The sequence below is a fragment of the Canis lupus genome, chromosome 2, assembly GCF_048164855.1.
Source record: "Canis lupus baileyi chromosome 2, mCanLup2.hap1, whole genome shotgun sequence".
NCBI classification, from domain to species: domain Eukaryota; kingdom Metazoa; phylum Chordata; class Mammalia; order Carnivora; family Canidae; genus Canis; species Canis lupus.
In genome coordinates this window covers 93,269,038-93,284,648 of record NC_132839.1, presented here as the reverse complement: position 1 = coordinate 93,284,648, position 15,611 = coordinate 93,269,038, and the positions used below count along the sequence as shown (strand labels likewise).

At 65.0% G+C, this 15,611-nt stretch overlaps 2 protein-coding genes across 5 annotated transcripts; one reads left to right on the top strand and one right to left on the bottom strand.

Moving 5' to 3' along the window:
• The first annotated feature begins 79 nt into the window (after positions 1–79).
• On the top strand, positions 80–5,547 carry MYL5 (myosin light chain 5). 4 transcript variants are annotated; one of them, XM_072810194.1, is made up of 8 exons: positions 392–527; positions 2,556–2,694; positions 3,103–3,210; positions 3,382–3,457; positions 4,039–4,143; positions 4,476–4,554; positions 5,079–5,127; positions 5,386–5,547. In XM_072810194.1, the coding sequence occupies exons 2-8, from the start codon at positions 2,692–2,694 to the stop codon at positions 5,485–5,487; spliced, it is 522 nt and encodes a 173-aa protein (XP_072666295.1). In that variant the 5' UTR covers positions 392–527; positions 2,556–2,691; the 3' UTR covers positions 5,488–5,547. The 4 variants fall into 4 exon arrangements, with proteins under 4 accessions (XP_072666319.1, XP_072666314.1, XP_072666295.1 ...); XM_072810204.1 differs by having other exon boundaries at positions 393–527; positions 2,588–2,694; XM_072810218.1 differs by lacking the exons at positions 392–527; positions 2,556–2,694 and adding an exon at positions 80–330.
• SLC49A3 (solute carrier family 49 member 3) lies at positions 5,302–12,914 on the bottom strand. The gene is made up of 10 exons (XM_072784905.1): positions 12,768–12,914; positions 9,675–9,833; positions 9,277–9,490; positions 9,062–9,138; positions 8,014–8,151; positions 7,774–7,890; positions 7,384–7,536; positions 6,960–7,117; positions 6,645–6,754; positions 5,302–6,466 (listed from the first exon to the last, which is right to left on the bottom strand). Exons 1-10 carry the CDS (start codon positions 12,912–12,914, stop codon positions 6,309–6,311), a joined length of 1,431 nt encoding a protein of 476 aa, XP_072641006.1. The 3' UTR covers positions 5,302–6,308.
• Between the last annotated feature and the right edge of the window lie 2,697 nt (positions 12,915–15,611).

Here is a 15,611-nt window from a genome sequence, read left to right as displayed (position 1 = left end):
ACAGCGCGGCCCTCGGGGCGGGGCCCCTCCCGGCGCGCCGCTGGCGACCAGTACGCACGCGCGACCGCGGGGTGGGGGCGGGGCGGCCTTGCGGGGTGCGCGGGGCTCCCGCCGTCCGCCGGGCTCAGCGCCGGAGGAGGCCGCCCGCCGGGCCCGAGGGTTTGCCGAGCGCGTGAGGCTCAGCAAACACACAGGCCCCTGCGCCCTGGCTGCGGGCTCTGCGGCCCGGGGCCCCCGCGCCGGGGAGGGAGCCGCCACCACGCCCCGCCCCAGGTCGCCCGCAGGGGCCGCAACGGGAACGGGCTTCGAGGCTGGGCTGGGAACCCAGGGGTGAGCGGAGGGCGCCCCTTGGGGAGCGGCTCCCCTGCACGGGGCGGGGCCTTCCCGGGAGGAGCAGCCTGGCCGGCCGAGGGCCCCAGCAGCCCCGCAGTCTCCCCCTTCTGCTCCTCCGGCGGGACGCGGGGGGCCTCTCCTTTGAGTCGCTCCACCCTCTGAGCCTCTGCGCTCACCCTGTGACGCCATGCCAGGTGAGCCGCAGGGGTGCAGGGGGTGACGTCACGGCCAGGTGAGCCGCAGGGGTGCAGGGGGTGACGTCACGACCAGGTGAGCCGCAGGGGTGCAGAGGGGGTGACGTCACGGCCAGGTGAGCCGCAGGGGTGCAGGGGGTGACGTCACGGCCAGGTGAGCCGCAGGGGTGCAGGGGGTGATGTTACGACCAGGTGAGCCGCAGGGGTGCAGAGGGAGTGACGTCAGGGCCAGGTGAGCCGCAGGGGTGCAGGGGGTGACGTCACGACCAGGTGAGCCGCAGGGGTGCAGAGGGGGTTCCCTACACGGCAGGCAGCAGTGGCCGAGCAGCTCCCAGGGCCAGGGCGTGCTGGCTGTGGGGACACATGGCTCCCCAGGCAACCAGGTGGGGGGCGCCGGCAGGAGGAGCCCTCGGCCCGGCCCTGCACTGATCCAGGCCGAAGCCCTGGGAACCGGAGCTTGAGCCTCTCTGGGGCCCCCAATACGCCAGACGGGAGCCCACTTTTCCCAACTTTCCCAAGCCCTCCTGTTTCCAGAGAGAACTCAGCCGAGTCCGAAGAGCCCGGCACACGGAGGCAGACGCTCCGGGTGCTCGCAGGGCGGCGCGGCCACCTCCGGCTCCTGGGCTCAGCCTGCCCGCGGCCCCGCGGTCCTCTCCACCTCTGCCCCGGGACTGCAGGATCACGGCGGGTTCCCGGGGGCGGGAGCCAGCTCGGTCCTGCAGGGCCCTGCCCGGGCTCTCTGGGGACCCTGCCCGATGCCTCTGCCAGGCCGGGGTGGGGCGACGCCTGCCCAACAGCCTCACCGCCCCCCGAGGAAGCTGTCCACGCACCTTGACCCCACAAGGCCGAACTAAGCCTCTTCCAGCAGCGCGCCTTGTGGGGATGCTGAGTGCGCCCCCACCCCGCCGGGGTCTTGCCCTCGGGCAGCCGAGCTGATGAGCTCGGGTGGCAAACATGTTTTCCCTTCTCTGGATGTTAAAATAAACAAGGCTCCTCAGCAACTCCTGCTTCCAGAATTAAAAATAAGTGTCTCTGGGGTTGAATGTGAAGCCAGGGTGCTGGAGGGGACCACCCATCAGTAGCTTCCAGGGGGTGGGGTGGGCGGGGGGGGGGGGGGGGGGGGTGAGGACACCAGGCACACACGCCCACACGCACATGGCTGCCCGAGGGGGACCCCCTGAGGCTGGGGGAGACTCACTTTGGCCCCAGGCCCCCCCTGAGGGCCTCGGGGGTTCCCACCTGGCTCAGGACACTGGAGCCGCCTGCTGACGCCTGTGCACCTGTCGGGGCAGCTGTCCTGCTGAATCCTGATCTGCCCCCCCGGGCGGCTCCTCGGCTATCTTTAGTGCGGCCAGCCCGGGAGACCTCCCTAGGGGCTCCGCCGGTGTCCACAGGCCTCCCCACATCAGGGGCCTCCTGAGCACCTTCCCTTCTCCGCGGGGGGGCTCGCTCCTGCAGCCCCGCTAGGCTCTCTCCGAGCATCACAGTCAGACCCACTCGACTGGGAGTGCAGCCCAGCCCAGGTCCCCCACGTTACTCACGTGTTTTCCCTCTGGGAGTCCCCAGGTCCCCCCAGCAGGTCACGCCCCCCAAGACCTGGGGTGATCTCTAAGCCTGACATCACCCCACAGGCACCTGGGCCAGGTCCCCTCCCCAGACTCTGCCTGCTGAGCCGCGATGTAGTGGGGAAACCTGGCTGGAGGCTGGCGCAGGGCTCGGCCCATCCCGAGGCACTCCACCCCAGAAACGTCCCTGCTCTGCCAGGGGGACGGGGCTCTGGGCCTCTCCTGCCACTGAAGCGGGGAGGCGAGGGCGTACACGACATGCCGGGGGGGGGATGCTTGGTCACCAGCCCCTCACAGGGACTTTGGGCAAATCTAGGAGAGGCGCCTTCCTCTGCTTCCGCAGCCAGAACAAAGGCTTCTGGGTGAGGGGCGGCGGGGAGGTGCCTGGGAAGCCGGCGCCAGGGCGGGAGGGGGGCATCTGAGTCACCCGCCAGTGCCAAAGCTCACTGTGCAGTCCCTCCAGTCCCCAGGGTGGCCCTAGGCCTGTCCTTGTAGGGAGCGGAGCCGGAGTCCGAGCTGTCCTGGGGGACTGGGCAGGAGCTTAAGACAGGTGGCCCGAGCCCAGGGGGCGCAGAGCATCGCAGCAGGCAGGCCTGGGCATGGTGAGTGGGGCCCGCCGGGCAGCGGGCAGGAGTGTGAGCGTGAGTGTGCGCGTGGCTGTGCGGTCACGGTGCCGCCGACACAAGTGTTTGCCTGTGTAAGAGCGCGCGGTGGGGAAGATCTGGGCCCCGGTGACAGTCTGGGGCTGGACGGTGGAGGCTCCTGGCCTCGCACTGGACGGGTCCCCAGAACAGGCCCACCCGCTGGCCGGCCGCCTGCACACTCAGGCCCAGCTGGCTCCTGGCTGGACGGCAGGCCCCGGGCGCAGGGCTTTCGGGCCCGGTCGGGCCACTTCATACCCAGACCTGCAGCTGGCCTCGCCCAGGGGCCCGAGTGCCAACCACACGCACCCCCCGCGTCTTCCCGAACACCCGCCTGGAGGCCCTTCAGCCTTGGTGTCCTCACATTAGGCCAGCAGGAAAACGAAGAAGAAGGAAGGGGGGGGCCTCCGGGCCCAGAGGGCATCCTCCAACGTCTTTTCCAACTTTGAGCAGACCCAGATCCAGGAGTTCAAGGAGGTGAGGCTCCGCTTTTGTCCCAGTAACTCCCGCCCAAGGGGTCCCCTGTGAGTCGTAACGCAGGTGATGGAAAGACCCCGGCTGAGCCTCGCTGTGGAAGCAGCGAGAGGACAAGCCTGCGCTAACGGGGTGGCCCGCCTGGGAACCCAGTGAGCCTGGCCTCGGTTTCAGGCGTTCACGCTAATGGATCAGAACCGAGATGGCTTCATTGACAAGGAGGACCTGAAGGACACCTACGCCTCCCTGGGTAGGTGCCCGGGGGCGCAACTCTGCCACGACCTCGCGGGAACGCGCTCTGGCCCTACAGCCTGACCCGGCATCCCATAGCCCGTGGGCTGGAGGAGGTGGGCTGGGCCCCCCGGGGAGAAGTCCCTCTCCGGTGGCACAGCCCGAGCATGGGCGCCCCGGATGGGGTCATTGGGATGAAGCTCCCGGGAGGGGCCGACACCTTAGAGGAGCCCCGAGCAGGGGGGTGTCCTCCTCCCCCCGAGCACCGTAAGGAAGCCCAGAGCAGACCTGGGAGGCCGGGGAGGCCGGCTCACACTCCGCTGAAGAGCCGAAGGCTGGCCCTCTTGTCCCTCACCCCGCGTGGGGGCACGTTCTCAGGCCGAGGCCACCCCGGGGGAGAACAGGTGCGTCTCCTTCCTCTGGGCCCCCTCACCCCCAGGTAAGCCCCGCGCCTCGCCTCTTCCTCCTCCTCCCAGGGCCCAGGGTCTGGGGCTCTGCTGACAGGTCCCCCCGTTGGCTCGCGTCCCCAGCGTTGTTCTGGGGTCACATCAACAACATGGCGGCCAGGGTGGCTGTGACCCCATCTCGTGTTGGTGACAGGCAAAACCAATGTCAAGGATGAGGAGCTGGACGCCATGCTCAAGGAGGCCTCGGGGCCCATCAACTTCACCATGTTCCTGAACATGTTCGGGGCGAAGCTGACAGGTGGGAGCCGCGGGGGGGTAGGGGCAGCCCTCGGGCCAGGCGGCCGAGGCACCGTGCATTTTGTTGGCTCCTGACGCCATTTCACATGAAAATTCAGATTTTCAAGTGTTTCGAAAAGCCCTAGAACCTGACACTCTGGTTCCCACGTCTGTGGGGCGGGTGAGCTTGCCGGGCGTCCTGTAGCCTCCGTCCTTCACTCCTGGGCCTCACGTCAGCCTCGGGCCTGGGCAGGATCCTAGGGACCCGCCGGCTGGGAGCTGCAGGTCCTCCTTCAGGCCAACCCTGGGGCCTGGGACGGGATTGGAGCCCTGAAAACCCCCTTTTGTGAGCAGGTACGGATGGCGAGGAGACCATCCTAAACGCCTTCAAGATGCTGGATCCCGACGGCAAAGGCAGCATCAACAAGGACTAGTGAGTGTGGCCCCGGCACCAAGGGCTGCCCCCGCCCCCGCCCCTGCCCCCGCCCCTGCCCCCGCCCACCCAGGTCCAGGCCCGGGCTGTCCGCCCCAGATCCCTGTCCCTCAGGGTCACGGAGGGCAAAACCGGTCCTGCCCACAGGGCGGGGTATCCGGGCCGACCCTCGACCCTCGACCCTCGCTGGGTTTGTAAGCCGCCTGGAGGCTCAGCAGCTGGGGGGGAGGCGGGAGTGGGCGTGCCCAGTGTAGCAGGCACGTGCCTCAGTCTCCCCCGCCCCCCCCCACGGGGCCCCCCAGGGAGGTGACCCCGAGCGTGAGTCAGGAAAGACGCCCCAGTGAGTCCCGGAGCCCAGGACTCGCCCTCCGGCCAGGCTGAGAGAGGCGCCTGTACCGTGGGGGGGGCCCCCCCGCCAGGCAAGCTGACCCCCCACCCGGGCCTCCCACCGCGGGGGGGCGTCCCTCTCACGGGTCCCTCTCTCGCGGGTCGGCCTGATACAGCTCCTCCCTCCTTGTCCTCAGCATCAAGAGGCTGCTGATGTCGCAGGCAGACAAGATGACTGCAGAAGAGGTCTGGCCCACGCTGCCTCACCCCACTTCCTTCCCCATGGTCCTCCGTGGTCTTGGGGGGCGGGGGGCTTGGCCAGGGGACGTACCCGGGCCCCCAGAGGCTGCGGCATGGGGTGGGCAGGGCGCTGCCCCCCGGCTCACCCCCCCCACAAGCAAGAACCACACGGGAGCCGGCTGGAGTTCAGTGCCTGTAATTCGCTGGCCACCTCGCCCCTTCCCCTCCTCCCTGGGCCTGACCCCCACCCCCACCGGCCCGCAGGTGGACCAGATGTTCCAGTTTGCCACCATCGATGCTGCGGGCAACCTGGACTACAAGGCGCTGAGCTACGTGCTCACCCACGGGGAGGAGAAGGAGGAGTGAGGGGCGTCTCCCCCATCGCCCCCCAGGCTGCAGCCCGTTCAATAAACATGAACCCACAAATCTGCCTGCCAGTGTCTGCGGGGGAGGGTGTCCTCCTGGGGGTGCGAGCGTTTGCTCAGGACTGGGAGAGTCTGGAGGGGAAGGGTCCGCTGGGGGCGGGAGGATCAGCAAGGACCTGCGGGGGACCGCCCCCTGCCGCCCCTGCGCCCCCTGCCGCCCCTCCCAGCCCAGCCTGACGCCCCCTGCTCAGCAGCGCAGGTTGAGAGAAGCTGGGGGCTGGGATCCCCCAAGGAAGGCATTTCTCACAACTGTCCACTCGCCTCAGTGATGCTGGGGACCCCACGGCCCAGGATCCATCCAGTTCCCCCACAGCCCTGGCCTCTCAAGACAGCCGCCCCCCCCCCCCCCCCCCGTCACTGCTCCTGTGCCAGCCACCCTGGGCCGGGCCTGGCCTGGCCGCTGGGGCACCCGTCTGGCCAGCGGCTGCATGTCCCCCCGGCCTCGGGGCCTCCCGTAGGCCACCCCGCTGTGCTCCGCGGGTGCCCGGGCTGCTGGATGCTGGCACGCGGTGGCCAAAGCCTGCCCCTCCTGGCCTCCCCTTCACGCCCAGGACCACTTCTCGACAGACCAACTGCTCCTTTGGCTTCCAGACTCCATAGGGACCCCGTGACCTCTCTGCGAGTCCTGGGGGCTCCAGGGCCTCAGGGCTCCACAAACAGGCGGGGGACAGGGCCACGGCTCTAGGACCGAGCTGCCCCGAGCTTCCTACGGTCCGCACCGGAGGCCGAGGGGTGGCGTGGGGTGGCGAGCCTCGGGGAGCCTCAGGGGGTGGCCGCCGGCTGGGGCGCGCGGTCAGCGTCATCCTGGATGGAGCGGCTCATGCGGGCCTCAGCCTCCAGGCGCCGGTAGCGGGTGTGGAAGAAGAGCGTCAAGCAGCAGCTGAAGAGGGCGCAGAGGCCGGCCATCAGCAGCATGGACACTGGGGAGACACGGTCCCGCTCGGCTGAGGCTCGCCCCGCGGCCGGAGCTCCCCACGCAGGCCCCAGCGGAGCCACGCAGCTGGCAGGGCCCCAGCCGACCCCCACCGTGGCCAGTGAGGGACCAGGCACGGACCTCCTCACTTGGGCCCGGGGGCTCTGGGCAGCGGAGGCACTCACCCTTCCAGTCCAGGGGGCCCTGGCCATCCTGGCAGGTGGAGGTGGACGGCTCCGCTCGCCGCACGCTCAGGGCCGTCAGCAGGACCACGACGAGCGCACCCGCAGCCTGCCTGGACAGCCACAGGCTCTTCAGCCCTGCCCCGGGCACCGCTCGCCGCTCACCGCCACGGGTCATTCGGGGCACAGCGGCCTGCCCAGGGCTGCACACAGCTCAGAACGCGGTGGCCTTCGCCAGAGCAGGCGGGTGGCCCGCTCCGTGGCCTTGGGGCAGGGGCGGTCTCAGGGTCCCCAGGGAAGCAGTGGAGGAACACTCACCCCAGCACAACCACCAGGCCTGCAGCGGCACCCTCACTCACGGGAAAGGAGCACTCGACTGCCAGCTCCATGGCAATGGGCACCACCGAGAGGCCAAAGAGCCCGAGCAGTGAGCAGATGGTGACCAGCGCGAGGGTCTGTCCCTGCAGCTGAGACACCTGGGGGGCAGGGGGCCGTACAGAGGGGCGGGGCAGGGCAGCGGTCAGCGGGACGCAGCCCTGGGCACACAGACCCAGCCAGGCCCCCCAGCATCGTCTTGGCCGTGCAGAGCAGCCAAGACGGCAGCACCAGGGCCAGGGGGCCGCCCCGCGGGCAGTGCCGAAGGCTGGCAAGGCCTGGCTTCCTGCTGACCAGCTTCCAGCTGCCCTGCCCCAGAGTAGCCCCTCCCGCCCCCGTAGGGTGGTCTTGGTTCAGGGGGACTCACCAGGGCAAAGGCCACGCAGACCACGGAGGTCAGACAGTAGCCAATCTTGACAGCCTCGGTGAACTGTTTGGTCTGGTCCACATACAGGCTGAGAACCAGCGCCCCCAGGACCCCAAAAACGATGAAGAGGGCCCCGCAAAGGCCTGCAAACTCCTGGAGGAGAGGAGGCCGGGGCACCCCATCACCCGCTGCAGGGATGCCGGGGCCCCAGGGGAGCAGCCTGCCCGCCGTCCCCGAGAGCCCGTGGCAGGGTGAGGGACGGCCCGTCAGTACCGCCCGCAACGGGAGGCTCCCCGTCCAGGGGTCCAGGGGTCCAGGGCTGGAGACCCAGGCTTGGTGGAGGTCACGGCCGCGGGCTCACGGGACAGGGGCCCGGGGAGCGGCACTCACCTTCGAGTAGCCCTTCACGCAGAGGACCTGCTCCAGGAGGGCCAAAAAGCCGGAGAAGATGCCGATGCCGCCCCCGAAGCACACGGCCAGGGTGACGTAGGCCCTGTTGTGCAGGAGCTGGGGGAGAAGCCCCGCTCAGCACAGGGGCCGGGGCACCCGGGCTTGTCCCGCCCCTTCCCTCCTCAGCCTGTGCCCGCACCCGGCCACCCGGCCACCCGGTGTGGATCCCATCGCACTGACCAGCTTCAGCCCCTCCAGGAACCTCTCCGAGGTGCAGCGGGCAGCCCCCGCAGAGGGCGGGCTGGGGGGCACGCTGTCCCAGAGGCAGGCAGTGGCCAGGAGGCAGGCGAGGCCAGCGGGGATGATATAGATGCCCAGCTAAGGAGAGGGCACGCGTGAGGGGCTGTGTGCAAGTGTGCAAACACGTGCGCGTGCACACGGGGACCACATCCCCACCGCTCTGGGCACACCGCCCCCTTGCCAGCCACCCCACCGCCAGCCCTCCCAGACAAAGCTGAGCCCCAGGACCCGCTCTGCTCTCGGGAACCCTGCCTTCCGAAAGATCACCCAAGGGTGGCGCCCACGGGGACAGCCGTCGCCCGAGCCTCTCCCAGGCCCCGGATTCGCCAAACTGCCCCCTGAGCCTTCCTGCCCGCCTTCATGAACGACCTCAGCGCTCGCCCAGCTGCACAGCTGAAGCCCCCTGACCCTCGGAACCTGCCAGGGCCTGCCCCACTCCCTGACCCAACCGAGGTCCCGACTGGACCCTGCGAGCGCATCTTTGGCTCCCCAACGTTCTGGACCAGGTCAGACCAGTCTCCCCTCAGACATGCCCGGGTTTTCCATCCTACCAACGCCAAGCACCTGCCACCTGGGGTGATCCTCCCCACCTTGCTCAGCAGACACGCTGGCCTGGGACCCAGCCCCTACCCCTCAACCTCATATCCACCTCACGGCCTCCGCCGGTCCCTTGTCTCCGTCCCTAGCCCTCCCTTCAACGCCTCCTCCTGTTCCAGCCAGCCCCTCACCTAACTGAGGGCCTCCCCCCAGCAAGGAAACCGACATCCTGGTCCCTACCTGGCACGAAGGCGGTGCGAAAACCCTGTGTGCACCAAGTGCACGTGCCGGTGGGGTCACCAGCAGGGAGGGACAGGTGCGCACTCACAGACAGCTGTGGACACACTTGTACGTCCACACGTAAGCACATACACACCCACATGTATTACATGCAAGCCCAGCATGCATACATACACACCACGTGAATGCACACACGTCTGAGCTCCCTCACCATCCAGGGGATGTCCTTCTCCTTCTTCACCAGGGTAGGTGACAGCAGGTTGGCCATCAGGATGCCCAAGGAGTTTGCTGGATGGGCAGATGGAGACACGTGTCTGCCCCGCCCTGGGCCAGGCCTGGTCCCCGGCTCACAGGCCGAGCCCCTGCCCTCGGAGAGCAGGGAGCACGCAAGTGCCAGGACCCATCGGCCTCAGCCCTGCCACTCACACATGGTGCCGATCATGTTGGCTGTGACGCGCTGGTGCTCCGGGAACCACAAGGCAGCCAGCTTGGCTGGAGAGAAGATGACCATGGTCTGCACCAGGGCACAGAGGCTCTGCCCACCCATAAGGAAGGCAAACGGGTCCTCGATCTTGATGGCCAGAGAGGGCAGGGCTCTGAATGTACTCCCAGCAAAGTTCAGCCATGCGCACGTGATGGTCTGCAGGGATGGGGTCAGAGCACTGCCTGGTCAGCCCGGACTCCCTCCCCAGCACCCTGACCTCTGTCCTGCCCCCCCAACGGCTCTGCCTGGGGATCCCCCGGGGGAGGAAGCAGTGGCTCTTGAGCCCTTACTCAAGGACCCTGCCCCATCTAAGAACCAGCCTCCTTGGCGTCTGACTCACTGCCCAGCGAAGCCCAACAGAGTCCAGAACCCAGATGGCCACCACGCCGGACGGGATGGACACCACGAGGTAGATAAGCGAAAGCCAGTTGATCTGCTCGGTGGAGAGGACGAAGTGGTGGGCGATTATGTCGGCCACGGGGGCGAAGCTGAGCCACAGCTGTGGATACACACCGGTGTCAGCCCCGGGGGAAGGTGCTACAGACATCACAGCCACCTGCTGTCCTAGGCTTGGGCAGCCAGCCCGAGGGAGAGAGTGTCCGGCAGTCCCACAGGAGCCAGAGTCTCCACTAGTCACCTCCGGGGGCATGCACCAGCTAGGAGGTCAGACAGCATGCCTGGGACTGAAGCACCACCATCCTGCCAGCGTGGTCCGAGGGGTAGGAGCTGGAGACCTGGCCAGAGCCTGCAGGACCCTCTACGGGGAGGGCCCAGAGGCGGGTGTCTGCAGGGGGAAGGGGAGCTCTGTGTGGTGAGTTGTCAGGGAGGGGCGTAGACCGGGTGCTGGACAGCACTGGGGCCCGGGCCGAAAGAAGAGGGGGTCTCGATGAGGAGAGCTGGTGGCCCTGGCACCCCATGGCATAGATGTGCAGATGGGCTGGGCAGAGGAGCCCATCTGGGGGGACGCTCGCTGTCTATGGGGAACAACCAGGTAGATAAGGGTAGGAAGCAGGGTGGGCCTGGAGCCACTGAAGGGGCAGTGGGAGGGATGTTTCCATGGCCGGGAGGGGGACAGAAAGGGGCCCAAATGGTATCCCCAGCTTGTCTACAAACTCAGCTATTGAGCCCCAGGTGAAAACACCTGGACTGTGGGCTGGCCCTGCCCAAGGCCAGCCCACCCGTCCTTCAGGAGACCCAAGTGTTTGGGAGGGAAGACCCTCTCTGACAGCATGACAGGCGACGTTTCCCAGCCTTGGGTCCTGTCAAGAGCTAGGACTCTGAACCTCACAGATCTTTAGCAAACAGTAAGTTCCATTAGGTCAGCGGGGAAGACTTCCTGAGGAGGTAAGACAGCGTCTCCTCCCTAGAGGACGGGTGAGAGGAGGGGCTCTCCAAGGCTTATTGCTGGAGAAAGAAGGGAAGCAAGCCAGGGATGGACCAAAGATGAGGGCATCACAATCCAAAGCTCACGATCACTACCACCCTGTGAGACCCGGGAATGCAGGGGCTGGCCCCAGGCCACATCCTCCACGGCCGAGTGGGTGAGGTCCAGGCTTGCTGACCCACGCAGATGCCGACTGCAGAGCATCACATGACAGAGAACTTGGGCAACATCTGCCTTTTGTTCCCTTTTTTTTTTTTCTTTTACAGGGCAAAGCAGAGGACAGACCCTCCGGGTGCAGAAAGACACTGATCCAGCAGCGAAAAAGCATGGTATCTGTTCCCCAAACCCGCCCCGCCGAGCCAAGGCCATTCCTTGTTCTTCCCCAAGCCTGTGGCCAGCAGAGCAGAGACAGGGCCAAACTGCGCCAGGCAACATGGGAACAACTCCCCTCAATCTGCTCTCAGCCCTGCCAGTGCCGCTCACATCCCTCTGAGGGTGCTGATGGCTCCCCCCATGCTCGCCCCTGCCCACACCCCTGGGCTGCCTCCTTGGGCCACTGTGGGGCCACCCGGACCTCACTCCAGACACTGCTCCACCTGCCTCCGACACTGCCCTCTAGGAACCTGGGACCTGTGGGTACCCAGCTGCAGACGAAGGACACGAGTGGACGTGGCTGGGGTAAGCCTGATGGTCAGTGCTCCCAGGGGTGACCAGAGCAGGGATCACAATTCCTGGCGAGAGTCCTGTTTGCTCCATGACAACCCGCGGACCAAAGGGGAGTGCAGCCAGACACTGCCTCGGTGTGCAAGGAACTCCTCAGGCCACCAAGAGACCCACCGACCTCAGACTCATCAAAGCAGCGTCAGGGGCCGAAGGAGACCCTGCACCAAAAACCCTTTCTGGCTTCCTAGATGGGGACCTGGTACAAGCACAGTGCTTGAGTCCCACAGAAAAAAAGAGGTCTCGTCCACGCCTGCCCGCCACCCGCACTCGGGGCTCTGCACGTCCCGATCGTCTCCCGGCCACTCACGGCCTCCCCAGCTACCTTCTGCCAAGGTAGCTTTCCATGACCTGATTACGTGGGGGCCTAGTGCTGCCTGGGCGGTCCTGGGGTTCCGTGGGAACCAAGGAGTCACGGGCAGGTTCGTTCAGGCAAGTAGCAGGCAGAGCAGGCGGCTCCGGCGAACGAGATGGAGGCTGCCCCGTGCAGCCCGGGGTGGGCCAGCACCGCGGCCTGACCCCGTGAGCAGGTGGCCAGCATGACATGATGAGCGTGGCTCCAAGCTCTCCCTCCATCCAAGTGCACGAGGACACCTATCCTAGGAGCATGGGGTGGGGTCCGCAAAATGTTCACCCCACCAAACCCACTGTACGTGGTGGGCTGGGGAAGGAGGGACGCCAGCCTCCAGCGGGAGCTGGGGAGAAGCTGGAGCCCCAAGCCCCAGAGATTGGTAGATCCTGTTCTCACTGGCTGACCAAGCGGTCTCGGGGGGAGTCCCTGCCAGCCCTGGGGACATTCTACAACAGGTAACCAGTCGCCGGAGATCCCAGCTGGGCAGTTATGGAGACCTGGGCCTGCAGACAAGGCCCCCTGAGAGAGTCCCCATAGGGGTCAGGAATCGAAGGAAGGCGCCGGCACCCTAAGCAGGGGGGAGGGGGATGGAGTCGGCAGGGCCAGGCAGGGCCCGACCGGTTGCCAGGTGTTGGGTCTTCCAGAGCGAGGGGAGCTACTGGGAGACCCCTTGTCAGCTAGACAGTGACTCCCGCCTCGCCCTGGGCAGGAGAGGAATTCTTTCCAAACCACTGCAGGTGGCAGGGACCAGGCTCAGGCACCACTGCGAGGACAGAGGCCGCCTCCACCCTGCAGCCAGGGGCCCGTGTCCCGATCCACCCCACCGTGGGGGGGGGGGGGGCTTGCGCCCAAGCCCCCGGGGCTGCAGCGCGACCCCGCGCACCCGGCTGGGCCCCCACCTCCCCGCACCGCCCCCGCCCCCCACCTCCCCGCACCTCCCCGCACCGCCCCCCGCCCGCGCCCCCACCTCCCCGTACCGCGGCGTTGGAGCAGTTGAGCAGGCTCAGCACCAGCAGGAAGAGCCAGCGGCGCGCGTAGACGCGGTAGCCCAGCAGCGCGCCCAGGGCCGGGGGCGCATCGGGCCCCCGCCCGGCCCCCCGCCCTCCCCCAGCCCCGCCGTCCATCGCCCGCCGCGCCGCTGTCGGGCCGAGGATCGCGCTCGGGCCGGGCCGCCCTGGGAGGTGGCGCCGGGGCGCGGGGCGGGGCGCGCGGGGTGGGGCCCGGGGGCGGCGGGCAGGGGGCCCGGGGCCGGGAGGAAAGGCGCGGTTACGCCCCGGGACCTTCCTCCGTCGGGCTGGACGGCCGTGTCTGCCGCCGAAACAGGGACAGAGTCTCCTCCCAGGCGCCAGGCAGCCCCCGACCTCCGCGTGGGCCTCCAGGTGCGCACCCGCCCACGCAGGTGGGTAGAGGAGAGGCCCCCCGCGAAGTCACTCGACCCCGCAGAAGGTCCGCATTTCCCGAAAGGGGCTGGGGAGAGGTCCCCTCCGCAAGTCCTGCTGTCCAAACAAGTCACAGGGAGGGCAGCAAGCCAGCGTGGAAGAGGAAGCTGGGGTCAGTCTGGGAGGTGACATCCAGACTAGTCATTGGGTTGGGTCCTGTGGGGAAGCAGAGACGAGGGGCAGCAGGCAGGGGCTGAGGAGGAAGGCGGAGTCCAAGGCCTGCCTGACCTGCCCAGCGCAAGGGCAGTGTCCCCGCAGACCTGGGGCAGTCGGCCTCCCCCGCAGGGCGATGGTCCACAGTTGCCAACTGAGGAAACAGCAAGGGTAGAGTGGGGAGAGGACCTAGAGCTGAAGACAGAGAGGAGGGGGTGTCAGGGCAGCCTCCCCTACAGCTTCCTCCCCACCCAGAAGGGAACCTCAGACATCTCCCTAAGGTCACCTGTGATGTCTAGGGGCTGACATACGTGGACATGATACAACCCTGGCACTCGTATCCCTCTCCACCTCTGACCCTTCCCCCATCCCTGGGGCTCTTCTGTGGGGCAGGCAGCTCAGCAAGGCCACAGTCACATTTCTACACGACAACGAACATGTGGAAGCTAAAAATAAAGATACACTACCATTTACAATTACTTCAGAAAGTTACATATTTGGGCCTATAAAAAGCGATCAGAGGAAACCTCAACAAAAATGGAGTCAGGAGTCCAAAAGGGGGAGCTCTCATGCTGTACCATTCAACGTCAAAAACTGCCATTACAGACCCTAACAGAAGAATCATCAATAGGTAAGAATCATCAGTTACAGGCCCCAAGAGGAAAAGAGGTGCATTGCATCTCCTACAAGAAATTAAGCACCCCTGAAACTCACCCAGGGAGAAACTGCCATCACCGTAGACTCTTGCCTTTCTCCAATGGACTTTCATTCAAAACAGCCCCTCCCAATTTCCTCCTTTTTCTCTTTAGAATAACATTTCTCTCCTCTGTTGGATTACCCTATGGTTTTGGCTGCAGCTGGCTTGTCTTGCATTGTGGTTATTTGCTATTTCTGAATAAAGTCATTTTTTAAGGTCAACAGGTATAAACTTAGCAAACTGTACACAGGACTTGTGTGTAAAAATTATGCAACACAAATGAAAGAAATCAGTGAAGGTCTGTTTAAAACCAAGAGGTGTACCATGTTCATGGATTGGAAGACTCGACATTTTAAAATGTCAGTTCTCCCCAGACTGATCTATACACTTAAGACAGCTCCTATCTAAAGGGTTTTGTAGACATAGACTGGGAAAAAATATTTGCAAGCCACATATCCAACAAAGGGCTGGTATCTAGAATAAAAAGAGCCCTCAAAACCCAGCAGTAAAAAAACAAAACAAAACAAAAGTCTAATTAGCAAAAGACATGAAGAAACATCCCACTGAAGAGGATACCCAAATGGCAAAAGATGTTGGACGGCTAACATCACTAGCCATTAGGAAAATGCAAATTAAAACCAAAATGAGATACCACTACACACCTTTCAGAATGGCTAAAAGAAAAACCAATGAACCTTGAATGCTGCTGAGGTTATGCGTAACTCATTCATTGCTGTTAAGAATGTAAAACCAGGTTGACAGCTTCTTATAAAACTAACATGTAATTATCATATGACCAGCAGTTGCACTAACTGCAGTGCATCCACACCGTGGGATGGGGCTCAGTGGGAAGGGACTGTTCATAGCCAAGCAGGCTGGGTGAATCTCAGGGTAATTATGCTCATTGGGGGGTAGGGGGAGGTATCCAACTGCAGAAGGTTGTCCACTATATGAGCTATTACCTTAAAATTAAGACTACCAGTTATTTTACCAGCAAAAACGGGTTTATTTGGGAATAGCAGAGAATGGCAGTCCAGGACAACAAGCCTACTGCAACACCACAGACTGGCGTGGAGACCCACGGCGAAGGGACTCTGCTTATAGAGGACACAGGAGCTGGGTCGCTGCTGTAAGCAGAGTGTCCATTGGGGTAAACTGGGAGCGGAAAGTGAAGTGGCTTCTCATTGGCGGGGCCGTGACCGTCTCTCATTGGCTGGGCTGTTGCTGGGGGAGGAGGAAACTTTCCTCCGGCTGCGGGGCTGCGGTGAAGGTGGCACTGACCCACCCACACCGAGCCCCTCCCTTCCTGTTGGGTCTGCAGTTAAGAGCTTCACCTGTGGACCCTCCTATTCCACTTTGATGAGGTTTTTCCTTATTAATGTTCGCAAATTCCATGTGTTTACATTTTTGAGAAGATAGGATTGTAGAAGTGGTCTCAGGGATGCGGGAGCGGGAGGGAGGGGTCCTCCTGGGGATGGAGAAACCGTCTGCCCTGAGGCCTGGGTACCGGAACCTACGTGTGACACAGTCGT